This window comes from Phocoena sinus, chromosome X (genome assembly GCF_008692025.1).
Source record: "Phocoena sinus isolate mPhoSin1 chromosome X, mPhoSin1.pri, whole genome shotgun sequence".
In the NCBI taxonomy this organism is placed as follows: Eukaryota; Metazoa; Chordata; class Mammalia; order Artiodactyla; family Phocoenidae; genus Phocoena; species Phocoena sinus.
In genome coordinates, this window is record NC_045784.1 from 37,307,458 (window position 1) to 37,324,822 (window position 17,365).

Consider the following 17,365-nt stretch of genomic DNA (forward strand, 5'->3'; position numbering starts at 1 on the left):
ACCAGCCTCCCAACGCTCTGAACTTCTGATGGGTCAGATAGAGTGCTTAAAAGGCCAACTGTCGCCATTTTAGAAGACACTAGCTTGGGTAGCCCCAAATAACTGTCTAGTTGAAGCACAATGATTCAGGTATGACTGAGCTGTCCTGTGTCTTCTGGGTTCTGGCTCTGAGGCAAGTTGAAAAGGGACCCTATCCTAACCCCAGTAATCCGTCAGGAAAGCTCTCACGCACCCCTGCTGACTACAGCTCACCATGGATTGTCAAAGTAAATTATAGCATGCCCGCCCTTTGAACCTCAAACATCTCAAAAGCAGGAAACTTCCTACAAGGCAGGACTTACACTCTGGGGAACTACTCTAACACCTCAAGGAGTAAATCATAAGGGTCTGAGCAGAACACTTAGGAAGCCAGTATTTGGCAATGATATAGGAAGTAATTAGAATGGTTAGGCAAGAGCATTTAGACCTAGAAACAGAAGCAGAACTTTGAAGAGGAGAAGCATGGGAAAGATGAATGAGAACCAAAGAAAACTGTAGGTGACCTAAATGAGAAAAGTCTAAGGGCCCACTTTTACACAGAACTTGCAATTCTTGAAATTTCTGCCTGACAAGTTGTATTTCTGTTAATTTTGTATTCTCTGACACTTACACCTTTTACCAATTGCAGTAATACTTCCCAGTATGTTAGGAAAATATAAATAAAAATTTCCTTATATTTCAATTAGGGAACTCAAAATCACTTAAATCATAAAGAATTTATACTGATATTGATGGGATAAAAATTAGCTTACTGAAGTCCAAAGTTTTCAAAGAAAGAAAAAAATTGGGCTTGATTTCTTCCAGTCAATTCTGCTACTCAGAGTCTAGAAACGCTGTCTGAAATTAAAAGTATTCAAAACTTGATTCCAGTTTACTTACCATAAGGTACCCTTATCGACTCTAGAGAAAAACCAGTAATTTCTGCTAAGGTAGAGGGTGAGGTTGAAAAAAAACCAGACATGTGCCTTGAAGTTAATTTACTAGTTGTGTCACCTTGGGCATGCTATTTAACATCTTTGAGACTCAATTTCCTCATGGGTAAAACGGGGCTACCACCACCCGTCGCTAGGGCTCTTATTATATGTAAAATGTTCTGCCTGGTACTGGCACAGCATTGTTGCTCACCATGCATTCTCTTCTCTTTCCTTTCGGTTCCTTTGGACTCTAAGAACCACTCTGATTTAGCTTTCTCCCTTTCTAACTCATAGAGCACTTAAAGTCTGTACCACACATCACATATTAATCTGAATCTTGGCTTGCTTCTGGAACCACTCCTGAATTTCCAGAGACCCTAAATTAGCTTGTGGTTGATATACTTCTGTGACTTCCACATGCCACTAGAAACACAGTAGGAACTCCAATAAATATTTGTGAATTGCACTGTTTAAGAAAAATACAGGGCTTCCCTGGTGGCGCAGTGGCTGAGAGTCCGCCTGCCGATGCAGGGGACGCGGGTTTGTGCCCCGGTCCGGGAGAATCTCCCATGCCGCGGAGCGGCTGGGCCTGTGAGCCATGGCCGCTGAGCCTGCGCTCCGCAACGGGAGAGGCCACAACAGTGAGAGGCCCGCGTACCGCAAAAAAAAAAAAAGAAAAGAAAAGAAAAGAAAACTACAGAGCACTAAAAAAAAAATCAAAATAGAGGAAGAAATGGCGAACATTACACCTATCCAGGCATTCTTGCCCGACAAATTATCAGTCATCTGACCATCGTTTTAAGCAGTACTTCTGACTCTTCTTTGGTTCAATGGTTGAGTGACATCTGTGGTAGCCAGCTTCCAAGATGGCTCCCGAAGACCATCACCTCCTGATATTTATCCCTCCCACACTGAATCACTGATGGCTTTGGGCGACCAACAGAATACTGCAGAAGTGACAGTGTTGACTTTAGAGGCTAGATCAAAAACCGGCATTGCAACTATGGCCTTGTTCTCTTTAATTACTTGCTCTGTGAGGACAGTTGCCCATGACCTTGGGCAACTTATGCAACTCTTCTGAGGTTCACTTTTCCTCACCTTTAAAATGAAGATATTTATTTCATAGTATTTAACAGGGTATTGTGAAGACTGAATAAGACATGCATATAAAGCACGTAACAGGATGCCTGGCACATAATAGGCTTTCATTAAATGTGGCTAATACTGGTGTGGTGGTGGTAGTGGTGGTGGTAGAAGCTGCCGTAGCAGCAACTGATTGGCTGTGAGATGTGAAGGAAAGAGAGGAATCAAGGATGATTCCTAGGTTTTTGGCTTGAATAACTGAAGAAGTGATGGTGTCATCTACTGACTTCGGGGACAACAGAAGATAAGTTGTGGAGAGTAAGGACATTCTTTTTTCTTGGACCGAAGGTACTTATTAAGCCTCAAACAGGTAATACTAAAATTATCTTTCAATCACTTATAAACAGGATTCCTTTTCCATTCTTTCTTCTCTAAATTATTTTGAAGTATTTTTTTGTTCTAAATAATTCCTTCCTGGAACGTGAAAAATTGTTGAAGTAAAAATGATAGGAATTCCAGAGGTCAAATTACTCTGCAGTCAATGGCCATGTACCCCTGGATGAACCACTGTTCTTGATTAAATGATGGCAAGCACTGCAAATGCAAAGATGAATAACAGCAAACAAAATCCAGACACTCAGGTAGTCCTCACTTTTGTTTTACAGAGAAGTATTAGCAAACATTAGGAAGGATATATGCAATAAACAAGAAATAAGATAAGCATCAGGGGTTATGAGAATTGGCAAAGTATGCTTCTTAATTTTAAATGAAGATTTACTGATAACTAAAGTGCTCGAGCTTGATGAAATTAGATTTCTGTTCCCATTCTCAGACTCCCACTGGTTTAACTACCCAAGGAAGGGTAATGTGTGATGCAGGTCTGGCTCCTCAGCTGTACACACTTAGCTTTCATTTAGTTAATAGTTCATAGACTGATTAAACAATACTATACATAAAATTGGTTTCACAATTCTTTATATTGTAATATAACTATTGATTTTATTTGAGGCATATTTGGTCTTCGGATTCTGGCGCTTTCCAGGATTCCCCAAAGTCATTATGAAATACTCCAAACAATGTACTACTTTGAATCTGAATGGAGGCAGCACAGGACAATTTGAAGTAGAATAAGTTAGTTCATTAGTTAACCAAGATGAGACCCAAACCCCTGAATGCACTGCTCTGGGCCTCACTTCTTTATCCCCCAGCTCTATGATATTTGATTCCAGTAACCTGCTAAAGTAAGAAAACTTTGCATTTAGTTTCTCTTTATTTGTGATAAAGCTGAATTGCAAATAAGCCATCCACAACGATTTTACAGACAGGTTTGTACCAATATTTTATTGGGTTACTATGGAGTGGTTCCCTCTACCACTGTATTATACAAAACTAACTAGTCATGGGGATTAAACCTTTGAACTTAACTTCTGCCAAGCATGCTAATGAAGTTAAATGAGGTGTACCGGTTCATGAAATAATCAAAAGGAAGCACAGTATATATACTGTCCACTAATTTCCTCCCACTATAGAAATAGAGAAATGAGTTTGGTTTTTTTTTTTTTGAGAAGGTAGTTGCTACATTTACTGTTAACTACTGAATTTCTTCAATACTCTGTTTAATTTCCTTTTCTTCCCACTGCAGTTCGTGTCATGCAAGAATCTATTCACGCTGACTAAAACTGAAAGATAATGGAAGAGTGATGATCAGAGAATTTAAAATCTGAAATTTAGCATCACCACCCTGAACAACAGAGCCTTGGTTGGCATAAACTACTCATACAGGTAAGACTGATCACTTTTAACTTAAAAGTTAACTCTATAGAAACTCTAACAGGACTAAACTTTAAGTTTTGAAAGCTGATCATTAAGAAAGGTCAGCATATTAATTATGTAGATAATCGTTAGTAACTGAAGTTAGAATTGTAGACTTCTTTCATTTGTCAAATTAGCAGAGGCACAATGTGTTACAGGAGTGATTCAAGACAAGACAATCTGCTGAGAGGAATGCAGTCTTGTACACATTTTCTGGAGAGCAATCCTGTATATAATGTGATTGTTATTTGATTTTTTAAGCTTTAGAGTATTTTCTAAATTTTAGAAAATAATTATCTAGCAGTTTTATAATCAAACTTTACCTTTAAAGGAGAGGTACACAGTAGATACAAATTTGAGGTTTGGGAAGCTAAAGATGGTCAACTAGTTGTCATTTGTTATAGTGAAGGTTCCTATAGAGTTTCGATGTCATCTGTCTGATAAAGCTAGCCTCTGTGAAAGTCTTTTTACCCCTCTTCTGTTCTGAAGCATTTGCTAGTAGAAAAGCAAGGCAATGGTAATGAATAATATGAGATAACAGATGCTCTATGTGGTGGTCTAGTTTAAAAAAAAAAAAGGAATACTATCCATTAATACGGAAGCACCACCTTTATAGATTTTAGTACATAATGCATTATCTACACAAGGCAGCGGCTAGTGTTTTTAACATCATCATAAAAGGAAGCTCCATTCCTTATGTAATATAAAAATTTACTTTCATCAGATAATTTTTTCTTAAGAAATAAACTGGCTAATTTCACTCTCTGACTGATTTTTTTTAAACATCTTTATTGGAGTATAATTGCTTTACATTGCTGTGTTAAGTTTCTGCTGTATAACAAAGTGAATCAGCTATATGTACACATATATCCCCATACCTCCTCCCTCTTGCATCTCCCTCCCACCCTCCCTATCCCCCCCACTAGGTGGACACAAAGCACTGAGCTGATCTCCCTGTGCCATTAGGCTGCTTCCCACTAGCTAGCTATTTTACATTTGGTAGTGTATATATGTCCATGCCACTCTCTCACTGCGTCCCTGATTGCTCTTTTCATGGGCAAGGTTAATCCATTAATATTTATTTTGATGATTTCTATAATCTTGCTTTTGAAAAATATTTATTCCATATTTTAATTGATTTTTTTCTTCATTTTTGTTCCATCCTCCCACCCCCCAGTAAATTAGAATTTCAGCACTCTATTCCTATTTTTTAGGTGGTTACCTTGAAATTTTGTCATGCATATTTAACTCGACATATACTAAAGTGAAACAGTATGTTAATCCCACTGCCAAAGAATACAAAGGCACTGGAACATCAAGTTAGATCCCAGTCTTGACTTGCGTATTATTCTTGTCCAGCACTTTCGTTCTGTCCTGTTTTAAATCCACAAATTTGAAATTACTCTTAAAATACATGATTATTTTGGTTTGGATTTACATAAATGTTTACGATTTTATTTGCTCAGCATTCCTTTTTGCATTGCAGACCATCCTTTGGGGAGCATTTTTCTTTCTTCCTAAACTACATCCTTTAAAGTTCCTTTAGTGATAGTCTCTTGTTGATAAGCTCCCTCAGGTGGTGTTTATCTGTAAATATTTCATTTCAGCCTCAATCTTTTTTTTTTAACACCTTTATTGGAGTATAATTGCTTTATAATGTTGTGTTAGTTTCTTCTGTATAACAAAACGGATCAGCTATATGTATACATATATCCCCATATCCCCTCCCTCTTGCGTCTCCCTCCCACCCTCCCTATCCCACCCCTCTAGGTGGTCACAAAGCACGGAGCTGATCTCCCCATGCGATGCAGCTACTTCCCACTAGCTATCTATTTTTACATTTGGTAGTGTATATATGTCAATGCTACTCTCTCACTTCGTCCCAGCTTAACCCTCCCCCTCCCCGTGTCCTCAAGTCCATTCTCTACCTCTGCGTCTTTATTCCTGTCCTGCCCCTAGGTTCTTCAGAACCATTTTTTTTATCTGACTGATTTTTAAATCAATTCCAATTTGCCAGGCTGTACTGGATTCAGATACAAACTCACTCTGAAGCACATGGACCGTTTTCTAAATAAAAATTGCAAAGCAACAAAATAAAATGATAAAGACACTGGTAGACATTAAGGGTCTTAGTACTTGAACCTAGAGATACTCAAGCTTTCAAGCCTTTGGGTGAAGATTGGTTTAAAAAGTTATTTCAAAATTATAATGGTATATTTTGGGAAAAATCCCTATTTCTATAATCTAAGATGCAGAAAATACAATCATGTTTCTGAAGAGGGGTAGAGAGTAAAATATTCCTGAGGGGCTGGGGGCATATAAGAATCTCAGAAGGCGGTGGGTAGTAAAAAGTTTTGTGTTTATCAAAAGAGAGAATGAGAAGAAAAAGATTGAGAATCCCTATTCTAGATTATAAAAGAGTGGAGAATGTGGTACTTAGAAAGGTATGGTGGAAAATACAGAGAAATGAAGCACATTCTGAATAGAGCTCATGATTTTTATTTGACCAGAATCCAAAAAGTTTTCTTACTTCCACCTGAAAGAAGTAAAGGCATGAGAAAAACAAGAATGAAAAGGAGTTTGTATTTGTACCTTTTGAAGCAAGAAGTATTTAAAAATAAGACATTAAAAAAGCAAAATCACACCTGCATTTATACTGTGATTAAAATATCTTCTAAAAAAAAATTCTCTGAAAAACCAAGATACTAAATTACACACAAAGACACATGAGGGTGCTCTAACCAACAAGCAGTAGCAACTACAGTTTTGACACAGAATCTTAAACTAGATTTTTATTGGAGTATGATAGATTATCATTAAATATTTGAAACAAGAAATTACTGATGCCATTTGGTAAAGACCCTGGGATTCTGGTGTCCATCCTTGGTCACTACACTTTCCTTCTGTTCAATTCAGGATCTTGCCTGAGTGTTTATGTAGAATTAAGTTTACTCCTGAAATATGAAAAGTGATTTTTCTAATAGTATTAGATTATAGAGAAGTTCTTTAGCCATGAAAAGACACCATTTTGAAAAGTATTTATGTACAATTAACGTGGTAATTAAAAATCGGTCTTCTATTAACATGGCCACAAAATACTTTTGCAACACTTTCCTTTGGCTAGTATGTGCCTTAAAATTGTTTAAATTATCTTTCTAGGCTAAAAATCAGTTGTCATTTACAAACTGCCTTAAAATCTAATATAAGAATTATAAATTTCTCTAGTATAAAATAATAAATCTCAGGCATTTAACTATTTCTATCAAATTTTGTTTTTTAGACAAAGGCACCATCCACAATAATCAACTTTCTTTTATTTCAATTGGACAATCGTGATTAGAAAAGGTGAGACGGCATCTATACTTTCCCTTTTCATCCAATATATTTATGTTACTATTTTATTTTATCCAATGCTTTATAAAAAAAACTATTTAGCTGAAATACCATCTATAATTTTAATACTAAATATCTGCAATTCTGTTCTAGTTCCTGTGGCAAAATTCAAGGAAATCTGATATAAATGAGTAACAACTCAACATGTATTCAACCATCCATGATCTCTTCCATGGCTTTACCGATCATTTATACCTTCCTTTGTATCATTGGTCTCTTTGGAAATTCTCTCTCTCAGTGGGTATTTTTAACAAAAATAGCTAAGAAAACACCAACGCACATCTACCTAGTACATCTTGTGACTGCAAACTTGCTTGTGTGCGGTGCCATGCCTTTCATGGGTATCTATTTCCTGAAAGGTTTTCAATGGGAATATCAATCTGCGCAATGCAGGGTGGTCAATTTTTTGGGAACTCTATCCATGCATGTAAGTATGTTTGTCAGCCTCTTAATTTTAAGTTGGATTGCCATAAGCCGTTATGCTACCTTAATGAAAAAGGATTCCACACAAGAGACCACTTCGTGCTACGAGAAAATATTTTATGGCCAGTTACTGAAAAAATTTCGCCAGCCCAACTTTGCTAGAAAACTATGTGCTTACATATGGGTAGTTGCTCTAGGCATAATTATTCCAATTATCATATACTACTCAGTTGTGGAGGCCACAGAAGGAGAAGAGATCCTGTGCTACAATCCACAGACGGAACTAGGAGCCGTGATCTCTCAGACTGCAGGCCTCATTGGAACCACATTTATTGGATTTTCATTTTTAGTCGTACTAACATCATATTACTCTTTTGTCAACCATCTGAGAAAAATAAGGACCTGCACATCCATTACAGAGAAAGATTTGACTTATAGCTCTGTGAAAAGGCACCTTTTGGTCATCCAGATTCTACTATTAGTTTGCTTCCTTCCATATAGCATTTTTAAACCCATTTTTTTTGTTCTACACCAAGGAGCGGACTGTCAGCAATTGAATCATTTAATTGAGATAAAAAACATCCTCACCTGTCTTGCATCAGCCAGAAGTAGCACAGACCCCATTATATTTCTTTTTTTAGATAAAACATTCAAGAAGACACTATATGATCTCTTTACAAAATCTGAGTCACCACATATACAACCCTCTGGTTGATTTCTGAATGGAAAACACCACCAAACAGATAAGTGTTCATATGAGTCTATTAGGGACCCTAAATTACATGACTAACAGGTCATAGCTTGGTTGATAACAGGCACCAAGAAAATCTCTTTGGTTTTTAAAAATAAACAAACAAGCAAATATAAAACTCACTTTACGGTTCTACTTATGGTGAAAGTTGAGATGGCAGAGAGTTAAGAGGCAAAAGTCAAGCATATTGAAAGGATCCCACTGCATATAAAACCAACAGACCATTTTCTGTTGAAACTCAACCATGGATGCTTCTATTCAAAACACAATACGTCACGACTATAGGATAAAGAAGCAAATGGTTTATGACTTTTCTACTTTTTGGGAGTTAGAATACAAGGGTCCATCTATGGGTAATGTCTTGTTGGTAGCTTTAAAAATGAGTAAAAGAAAAAAGTGAATAAGAAGTTTCCTCATTTAAGTCCTATCTAAATGTATGAATAATGTACTACAAAAATCCAAGGTTTTATTTCATAAACACATTATTTATTTGGTGTTATCTGGTTCATGATCCTGGGAGAAGCAACATTCATTGATTCCAGTATTTATTAAGTAGATGTTATTTATAAATATGCTTAAATATTTGGATTAGGCTTTGTCAAAATAAAAATGAATGTAATGTCATTACATGCTGATCTTCATCACGTTTTGTATATTTTCCTCTGTATTCAATATAAATAATGTTATTAATGACAAACAGTACCTAGCATGTAAATATGTTTAATTAATTTCTGTGAAATAAATGAATGAATGATAGGCAGTATAATAGTATCGTCGTTGCAAGACTGGTCTCTGGAGTTAGAGTCCCTAGATTCAATACTAGTTCCACCTCTTATTTAGCTGGACAATCTTAGGCAAATCACCCACTTTAAGTGTTAAGGTCTTCATTTGTAGAATGAAAAAATACTATGTAATTCATAAGTACTATGATTAAACCAGATGATGTTACTATTATGAGTAGCTATCCTTTACTAAGTACTTGCTATTGTGCCAGGCACTCTGCTTACATGCTTCACATGTATTATTTGAATCATCACAACCCTAATGTATGCCAATTTACTGATGAAAAAACTGAAGTGCATAGTTAAATAAGTCACCCAAATTTTCTCCAATATCTAAGTAAATATTTAAAGGGTAAGCCTTTCTGAATGGTCATTTCTTTCTTCCATGCAATCTTGTCACAGTAAGACAAATGATGATGGCTATATTCTGTATTATATATATTATAATTTAAAATAAAAAAGAATGTGTGCTTTATCTTCCTAAAGAGATCATAAGCACCTTTGGAGCTTTAGTCTCTTTTCTATTTCTACTCCTATGGTACTTGCATTCTCTCTGCTCAGATAAGAACCAAACATAAACAGCTGAATAAAACTGAAGTTGAATAAACCTTAACTGTAACCTGCTACTTCGTTAGAGACTGCTTAAAGACTCATTTATTCTCTACATGGTAATTTCTTCAGTGCTCAAAAAGTTTAAAGTTCACATGGCACTTCAAAGCCTTTAACCTCATAGCATGTTTCATTCTAGAATTTAAAATATAGAAACAATTCACTATACAGATTCCCCAAGAGCCATGTGTTCAAAATCACTAGAGGTTTTCCCAACACATCTGTGCAATTTTCATTAAAAAAGAATAGAAAACAGTAAATATTTTTTCTCCTTTTTTACTTCAATGTTTAACTGAGAGAAGAAAATGTTCAGAGAAACATCAGAAAAAACACATGCTGGCTTCAAATATTTACAGTATACAACTATTCTTTTATAGTAGCAACCTTATTTCTGTCTTATTATTTTTAATTTGCAGAGATGAACAAAGACCTGGGAATTCCAGGTGACTCCCTAAGTGCTGGCTGTATACAGGGGTGTCCAATCTAGTAATTTCATAGACGTGAGAATCACATAATAACTCAACGTCGACCAGGAGACTTCCCAAGACATCCAGCTTTCTCCACAGTTAGAGCAATACTTTTATTCTTACATAAAATTTAAAACCAGAACTCATTAGACTAAGAGGAATTGAGAAGATGATCAATAGTTTTCATTTAACATAAGCAGTACTGTATTAAATCTCACTGCACTTAGGAGTTCTAAAGATATATGTAACTTGTAAAAAGCATTATTTAAAAAATCACTTTATATCACCACTATTTAAATAAAAGATAAAAGATATTACACCAAAGTAGAGCTTCCTACATTTAAAAAAGGCAGGAAAAAAGATATGCAATTTCTCAAGTTACTCATTCTGATAGACAACTTCTGTTTTAATTCTCTGTACTGAGCGTATTAATCACCATGTTTATCTTTATACCATAGATGCTTTCGTGAATAGGTGATTGTAAATTATGTTGAATTTTTTGTGTAATTGAAGTACTGCCTATTTAATGTCATGGCAAATACTTTATATAAGGTATCCCTTTCTAAATTTACCCTAACTTTAAAGTGTGAATTTCAGAAAAACAATGTTTTTAATGTGTCCGTGAGTTATAGTCAAACACAATTTCAGAAACATCAAATTTTGACTTAAAGATCAACAAGATTATATCTTAACAGGCATGATAAATGTTTATTTCCCCCTTTATCCTTTCATATATACACTCCCATCAAGGCAACTTGCAAACTATTAATCAGGAATATGTACCATTAAGACTAGACCAGCAAAATTAAGGATGTACTACTCAACCTGAAAGTGAGTTTCTATTCTGTGAGTAGAAGAGGAAGATGTTGAAGAAGGAAAAAATTTTCCTCTACCCCTGTAGGTTCTCCTGGCTGGTCTAAGAGTTAAATTGACATGAGACAGATTAACAGGAGAAAAAACAAATTAAATTATGTACCTATGGGGGTTCCATAGGAATATGAGGCCCAAGGACAATCTGGGCAATTGGAACTTATATGCCATCTGAGAGAGGAGAAGGAGGTAGGGGTTTGGGACTTCAAAGGGGAGGAAGGCAACTCACATGGAGATAGAAAAACAAATGTTTGGTAAACAAGTGCTTGCTACTCCATGCAAAGACAATGGAACACAGAGAGGACTCTGGTGTCCCCAGCCTGCTCAGCTCCCCCACCATACCAGCTCATATTCTTTGCAGACATCTCTGGTGATAGTACTCTTCCTAGACCAGGCCCTTTAAATTCTTTCAGGTGCTTAAGGAGGAGGTAAAAAGAAAACTTTCCCGAATCTTTTGTTTCTTAAAAACAACCAGCGCCAAATAGTCTTCAAGCCAAAGAGATACATTTTGGGGGTGGCAAGTTTTGTTCCCCTACAATGTCAACCGTGTTCTGATTTGGTAAGGACGACTGCAGCCCACCCCTGGCTTTGCAGTCTGCAGGGTGGAAGTTGTTATGAACAAATGTGTGAAGACAGGTTGAAAGGAAATCTTGCTTGGCAAACCACAAAGGGAGCACAGAGGGACACTGGTAATTTGCTAAGCATTTCAATCCTGCAGCCCAGTGCCATGAACCTTCTCTGACTGCCCCCAAATTCAAAGTGAGTTGATCTCAGTGGCAAGAGTTACTACAGCTAGAAAGGTTTTATACCTGACAGCACAAATGCTCTGGCTGTATCATACATGCTTGCTACCGTTGGCTAAAAAGGAAAGGAGCAGTGAAAGGATTCACATCTGTTAAGCGAAAGAAACAGTCATTCTTTTCTTTTCAAATCAAGGAGTTGATTTTTTTTGAAGGGGGGTGGGTGGAAAAAGAGAAGCAAAATCATCTTAAATTTATCTCGTATTTCTAAGTATTAAAACCCCACTTTCAAGCTGAACATGTACATTATGCTCACAACAACCTTACGAAAGTAACGCAGAAGGTAAGCCTGTGTGCTTATTATAATAAAGAATAGAATAAGTAAGTTTTCATTTTAAGGAGAATTTCAATATTTTATATAAACATGAGGGACTTTTGGGAGTTGTGGTAAGAGATGTAAAAGAAATGTCAAGAGCAATAGAGGAAGAAATACCATAAGAAATCCACAATGCTATGGCAACTAGCGTGATCTGATGGAACACCCATTTATAATGAAGTCTGGTCCTAAGCTGGTGAAAGGAGAACTGATACCATAAGGGGACCAGAGAGCAGCCAGGCGTGTTCACGGGTTAGCAAGGAAAACCATTTAAAGGAAGCACACACAGAAATGCTTGGGCGGAGGCTCCTGGCTGAGTGGCTGTGAGACTGGGGTTTTGCAGTTCTGAGAACTAAAAATGGAGCCCCCAAGTCTCCTGGGCACAGGCCCTATTCAGAATAGAAAGTGACTGCGTGTACAGCAGTTTGCTCTCAAAGAAGCTGCTTAACTTCAACTTCGTTTATTAAAACAGTGCATCAGTAGGTCAGAGCCACAGAAAGGTCTACGGCTTGCTTGCCTCTCCACGCCCAGGTGATGCTTTGTGAGGCTGTCTCTGGGAGTCAGGAGAGACAAGAAAATTTCAACTTTCACTGCTTAACAGAGCAAGCGAAGGCAGGCAAGGAGCCAGGAGTTGCATTTACCTTGAAGACTGTTCTATTTCTTTCTAAAGTACTTTTAATTTAGGGGTGAGAGGAAGAAAACACTGAAACATAATGAAAGTTACCACATCCTTTCATAAGAAAAAAAGGAACAAAATACATGCCTTAATTAATGCCTGTAGGGAGTCAAAACATGAGAAATATGCCATTATGACAGTGGGTCTCAACTGGGGGTGATTTTTGTGCCCCAGGGGACATTTGACAATGTCTGGAGACATTTTTGAGTGTCACAATTGGGGGGAAATGCTACTGGCATGTAGTGGGTAGAGGCTGGGGAGAGGCAACAACACAGGACAGCCTCCCACAACAAAGTGCCTGGCCCCAAATGTGCATGGTTGTTGGGAGATGCTGTACTATGATGACACACCTTCTTAAATTTCAAAGGATTATATAGTTATTTTTTACACAATTTCATGTGAAACTGCTTCTCGAAAGCGAGCAGTTTCCACTACAGGTCACATGGCACCATATACTCAAATCTAACCTGATATAACCAAACATTTTTAGACTCAGGTATTATGATTTCAAAAAGAAATGCATACCAAGTAAAGAAAAAAGTATTATTAATATAATGTTAGGACCTTTGGGAAACCCAATGCTTTTGGATCAATATCAAGAACTTGGGGTGGGGGGAGGTGAAGGAGGGAGGGAAGGAGAGAGAGAGAGAACCAGAACCAGGGAGAAAATGAGAATATTCTTGGCTAGCTGAAACAGATGATTAAATAATCTAAATATTTCTCAAAGGAATGGAACGTTCCAATGGTCTTCTATTTTCTTTACTAAGTATAAGGGAAGAAAATTTTGACAAAAACTACAGAAACCAAAATCTACATACAGAAGAAATCTATTCAGACAAGTCACTGAATATACAATATCTGAATGTGAAGAAAAGCTACTAGGCTGCAAAATTAGTTGTTTTAGCAAAAACAGTAACAACACATCAAGTGAAATTTTAAATTATTAGCCATGTGAAATGTATTGTTATTAAAGATCACTACAATGGAAAACCCCTATAATAAGGCCCTGAATGAAACTACTTTGGGTTACCTAAATTACTGAAATTATAATAGTAAATCCTGTTGACACAACCTTCAAATATATCTGGAAATCTACTTTTTTTTACCACCTCCTTGCTACCACTCTGGCCCTGCCAGGCAGGAGCATCTCCTGTTTCCCAAGTTCCACCCTTGAGCCCCTATTCAATGTATTACCAACAAAGCAACGTAGTCCTGTTACCGTGGAAAGTCAGATCATAGTCCATCTTTGTTCAGAACTCTCTGGTGAATCCTCTTTTCTGTCAGAGTAAAAGTCGAAGTCCCTCCCCTCCTTTCCTCTCTAACCTTATCTACTATCCACTCTCCCCTTTGCTCACTGTGCCTCAGCCATACTGGCCTCCTTGCTCTTGCTCAAAAGGTCACTTATGCTCCTGCCTTAGTGCCTTTACACTGGCTGTTCTTTTACCCAGAACCCTCCTCCTTCGATGTCAGTTAGTGCACTCTCTCTCTCTCCTTCGAGTCCTTGCCAGAGGTCAGGTTCTCAACGTGGTCTGCTTGATCACCCTATTTAGAATTGCAACCCCTTCTCCAGCAGTCCCTACCTACCCCTTTGGCTGCTCTCTTTTTTTCTGTAGTTCTTTTCACCTTCTAACCTACTACACAGTTGATTTCCTTATGCTCAGTGATCAGTGTCTGTCTCCCTGAACTAGAAAGTCAGCTCTACTGGGGCAGTGATTTTGTCTGTTCTGTTCATTGATGTAGCTCCGGTTCCTAGAATAGTGCCTGACACATAGTAAGCACTCGATATTTTTGGATGCACGTCTTAAGAAAAATACACCCGAGTTCAAATTTACCAATTAGCTAAATGTGAGTATTACATTTACCCATGCGAAATGTATAGATTTCAGGTACTGAAATATAAAGAATATCAACAATAATGTGTGCTCTGTGTTGAAAGTCTGCTTCCCAACTCAACAATGGTGCCTTTTCTGGTGGTTTCTTCTTACTAACTTGCAGTTTCAGAATCACTTCTCTCTCCCCTTCCTTAGAATGTTTCTGTATGCTTCCTCAAAATTATTTGGCATGTGCCTTAGACACAATAAACAAATTTATTAAAATCCAATACAAAACTAACTTTGAGCCTTTGCACACACTATCCTGTTGCTTGAAACATCCTCTCATCCCTGTGTAACTCCCCCATGACTCAAGACTAGGCTCAAATGTAACTTCCTCCATGACGTTTCTCTGACTGTCTTTTAATTATATTTACCATCCCGTACCTTGGACGATAATTATTTGTTTTGTCTATCTGTGAAGATGGCCACAAACAAGTTCTCCTATTCTTGTATACATAGGTTGCTCCTCCAACTAAAAGGTGCAACTTATTTTTCCTCCTCTTGAATCCAGGCTACTCTTGTGACATTTTGACTAACAGAACGCAGAGGACAGGACACAGTGCCAATTTCAGGTCGAGGCTTCAAGAGGCCTGGTAACTTCCATTTTTGCTCCTTTGGTGCCATGAGACACTGTCCTGCTAGAAAAATGGGCCATGAAGGGGGGAGAAAGACAAAGAGAGAAATGTTCTGAATGAGAGACTACGAAGAGGGCCTAGCCAGCTTCCAGCTGTTCTATTCACTTCTGCTGAGATGCCAGAAAAGTGAGTGAAGCCTTTGTGGATACTAACCATGCCGCCTTAGCCAACAGCCTGTGAAACAGAATCAAGCAGTCCCCATCAAGCTCTGCTCAACTGCAGAACTGAGAGCAAATAAATGGTGCTTGTTGTTGCAAGTCACTGTGTGTCATTCCGTAGTAGCTGGTAACAGATACACTATCTCATCTCTCTACTGAGACCATAATAATGCCTTTAGGGCTCCAAGCACAGTATACTGCATGAAGTAGGCACTCGAATATTTGTTGAATAAATCAATCGAATGTAAGTTAGAAGGTGAAGCACAGCATTCAAACATAACTACTGTGGGATTTTATTTGGTTTTGGATTGTCATTATATCAAATACCATGGCTAATCAAAAAGCTGACTATATTATTGAAAGTATTACAGTAGAGTACGTTGTCAATCATTTATCATATGATATTGATATAATTACCTTTCAAGAACAGAATTCAAAATAAAATTGCTTCTTACAACTTAATAACAAAATCCCAATCTGATTAAAAAATGGGCAGAGGATCTGAACAGACATTTTTCCAAAGACAGACAGATGGTACATGTACATGAAAAGATGTTCAACATCACTAATCATCAGGGAAATTCAAATCAAAACCACAATGAGATGTCACCTCGCACCTGTTAGAATGGCTATCATCAAAAAGATAAGAAATAATAAGTGTTGGTGAGGATGTAGGAAAAAAGGGAACCCTCATATACCATTGGTGGAAATGTAAATTGGTGTGGCCACTCTGGAAAACAGTATGGAGGTTCCTCAAAAAAACTAAAAACAGAACTACCATATGATCGAGCAGTTCTACTTCTGAGTATTTATCTGAAGAAAACAAAAACACTAATTTGAAAACGCTAAAAGAAAAAACACTATGTGTACCTCCCACATCACTGCAGCATTATTTACAATAGCCAAGATATGGAAACAACCTAAGTGTCCATTGATGGATGAATGAACAAAGAAGATGTAGTGTGTACCCACACACACACACATACAATATACACATACATACACAGTGGAATACTACTCAGTCATAAAAAAGAAGAAACTCTTGCCCTTATGACAATGTGGATGGACCTCGAGGGTATTATGTTAAGTGAATAAGTCAGATACAGACAGACAAATACCCTATGATTTCACTTACACGCTGAATCTAAAACTCAGAACAAATGAACAAACAAAACAAAACTCACAGACAGAGAAACCAGAATGGTGGTTGCCAGAGGTGAAGGAGGTTGGGTGGACAAAATGGGTGAAGCAGGTAAGAGGTACAAACTTCCAGCCATAAAATAAACAAGTCAGGGGGATGTAATGTACAGCCTGGTGACTAGTCAATAACATCATATTGCACATTTTGTAACTTTGTATGGTGACAGAGAGTAACTAGACTTACTATGGTGATCATTTCACAGTGTACACATATATCAAGTCATTATGCTGTATACCTGAAACTAATATATTGTTAAACGTTAATTATATCTCAATTTTAAAAATTTGCCTCTTGAGCAAAAGTGTTTTTAACACAATGCTACTCTATGAACTAAGAATCTGTTTTACACATTTTAAGTTTTCAAATTGTCTTTTTTTTTTTTTGGCCATGCCAGATGACATGTGGGATCCCAGTTTTCCAACCAGGGATCAAACCCGCGCCCTCTGCAGTGGAAGCACGGAGTCTCAAACGCTGGACCATGAGGGAAGTCCCTCAAATTGTCATTTTTGTCATTATATATAAGGAGATACACTTCACTCTGTATACATGCATTTTCTTACAT

General features: G+C 37.3%; 2 protein-coding genes across 5 annotated transcripts in view; one reads left to right on the forward strand and one right to left on the reverse strand.

Annotated features, from left to right (window-relative positions):
- Nucleotides 1–17,365, reverse strand: part of CASK (calcium/calmodulin dependent serine protein kinase) — a 395,420-nt gene that overhangs the window by 166,585 nt on the left and 211,470 nt on the right. The window lies entirely within an intron of this gene.
- Nucleotides 3,752–8,379, forward strand: GPR82 (G protein-coupled receptor 82). The gene is made up of 3 exons (XM_032619718.1): nt 3,752–3,818; nt 7,129–7,193; nt 7,335–8,379. Exon 3 carries the CDS (start codon nt 7,369–7,371, stop codon nt 8,377–8,379), a length of 1,011 nt encoding a protein of 336 aa, XP_032475609.1. The 5' UTR covers nt 3,752–3,818; nt 7,129–7,193; nt 7,335–7,368.

Coding starts and splice junctions, on each gene's coding strand:
- GPR82 (XM_032619718.1), top strand. CDS start 7,369: ATGAGTAACAACTCAACATGTATTCAACCATCCATGATCTCTTCCATG.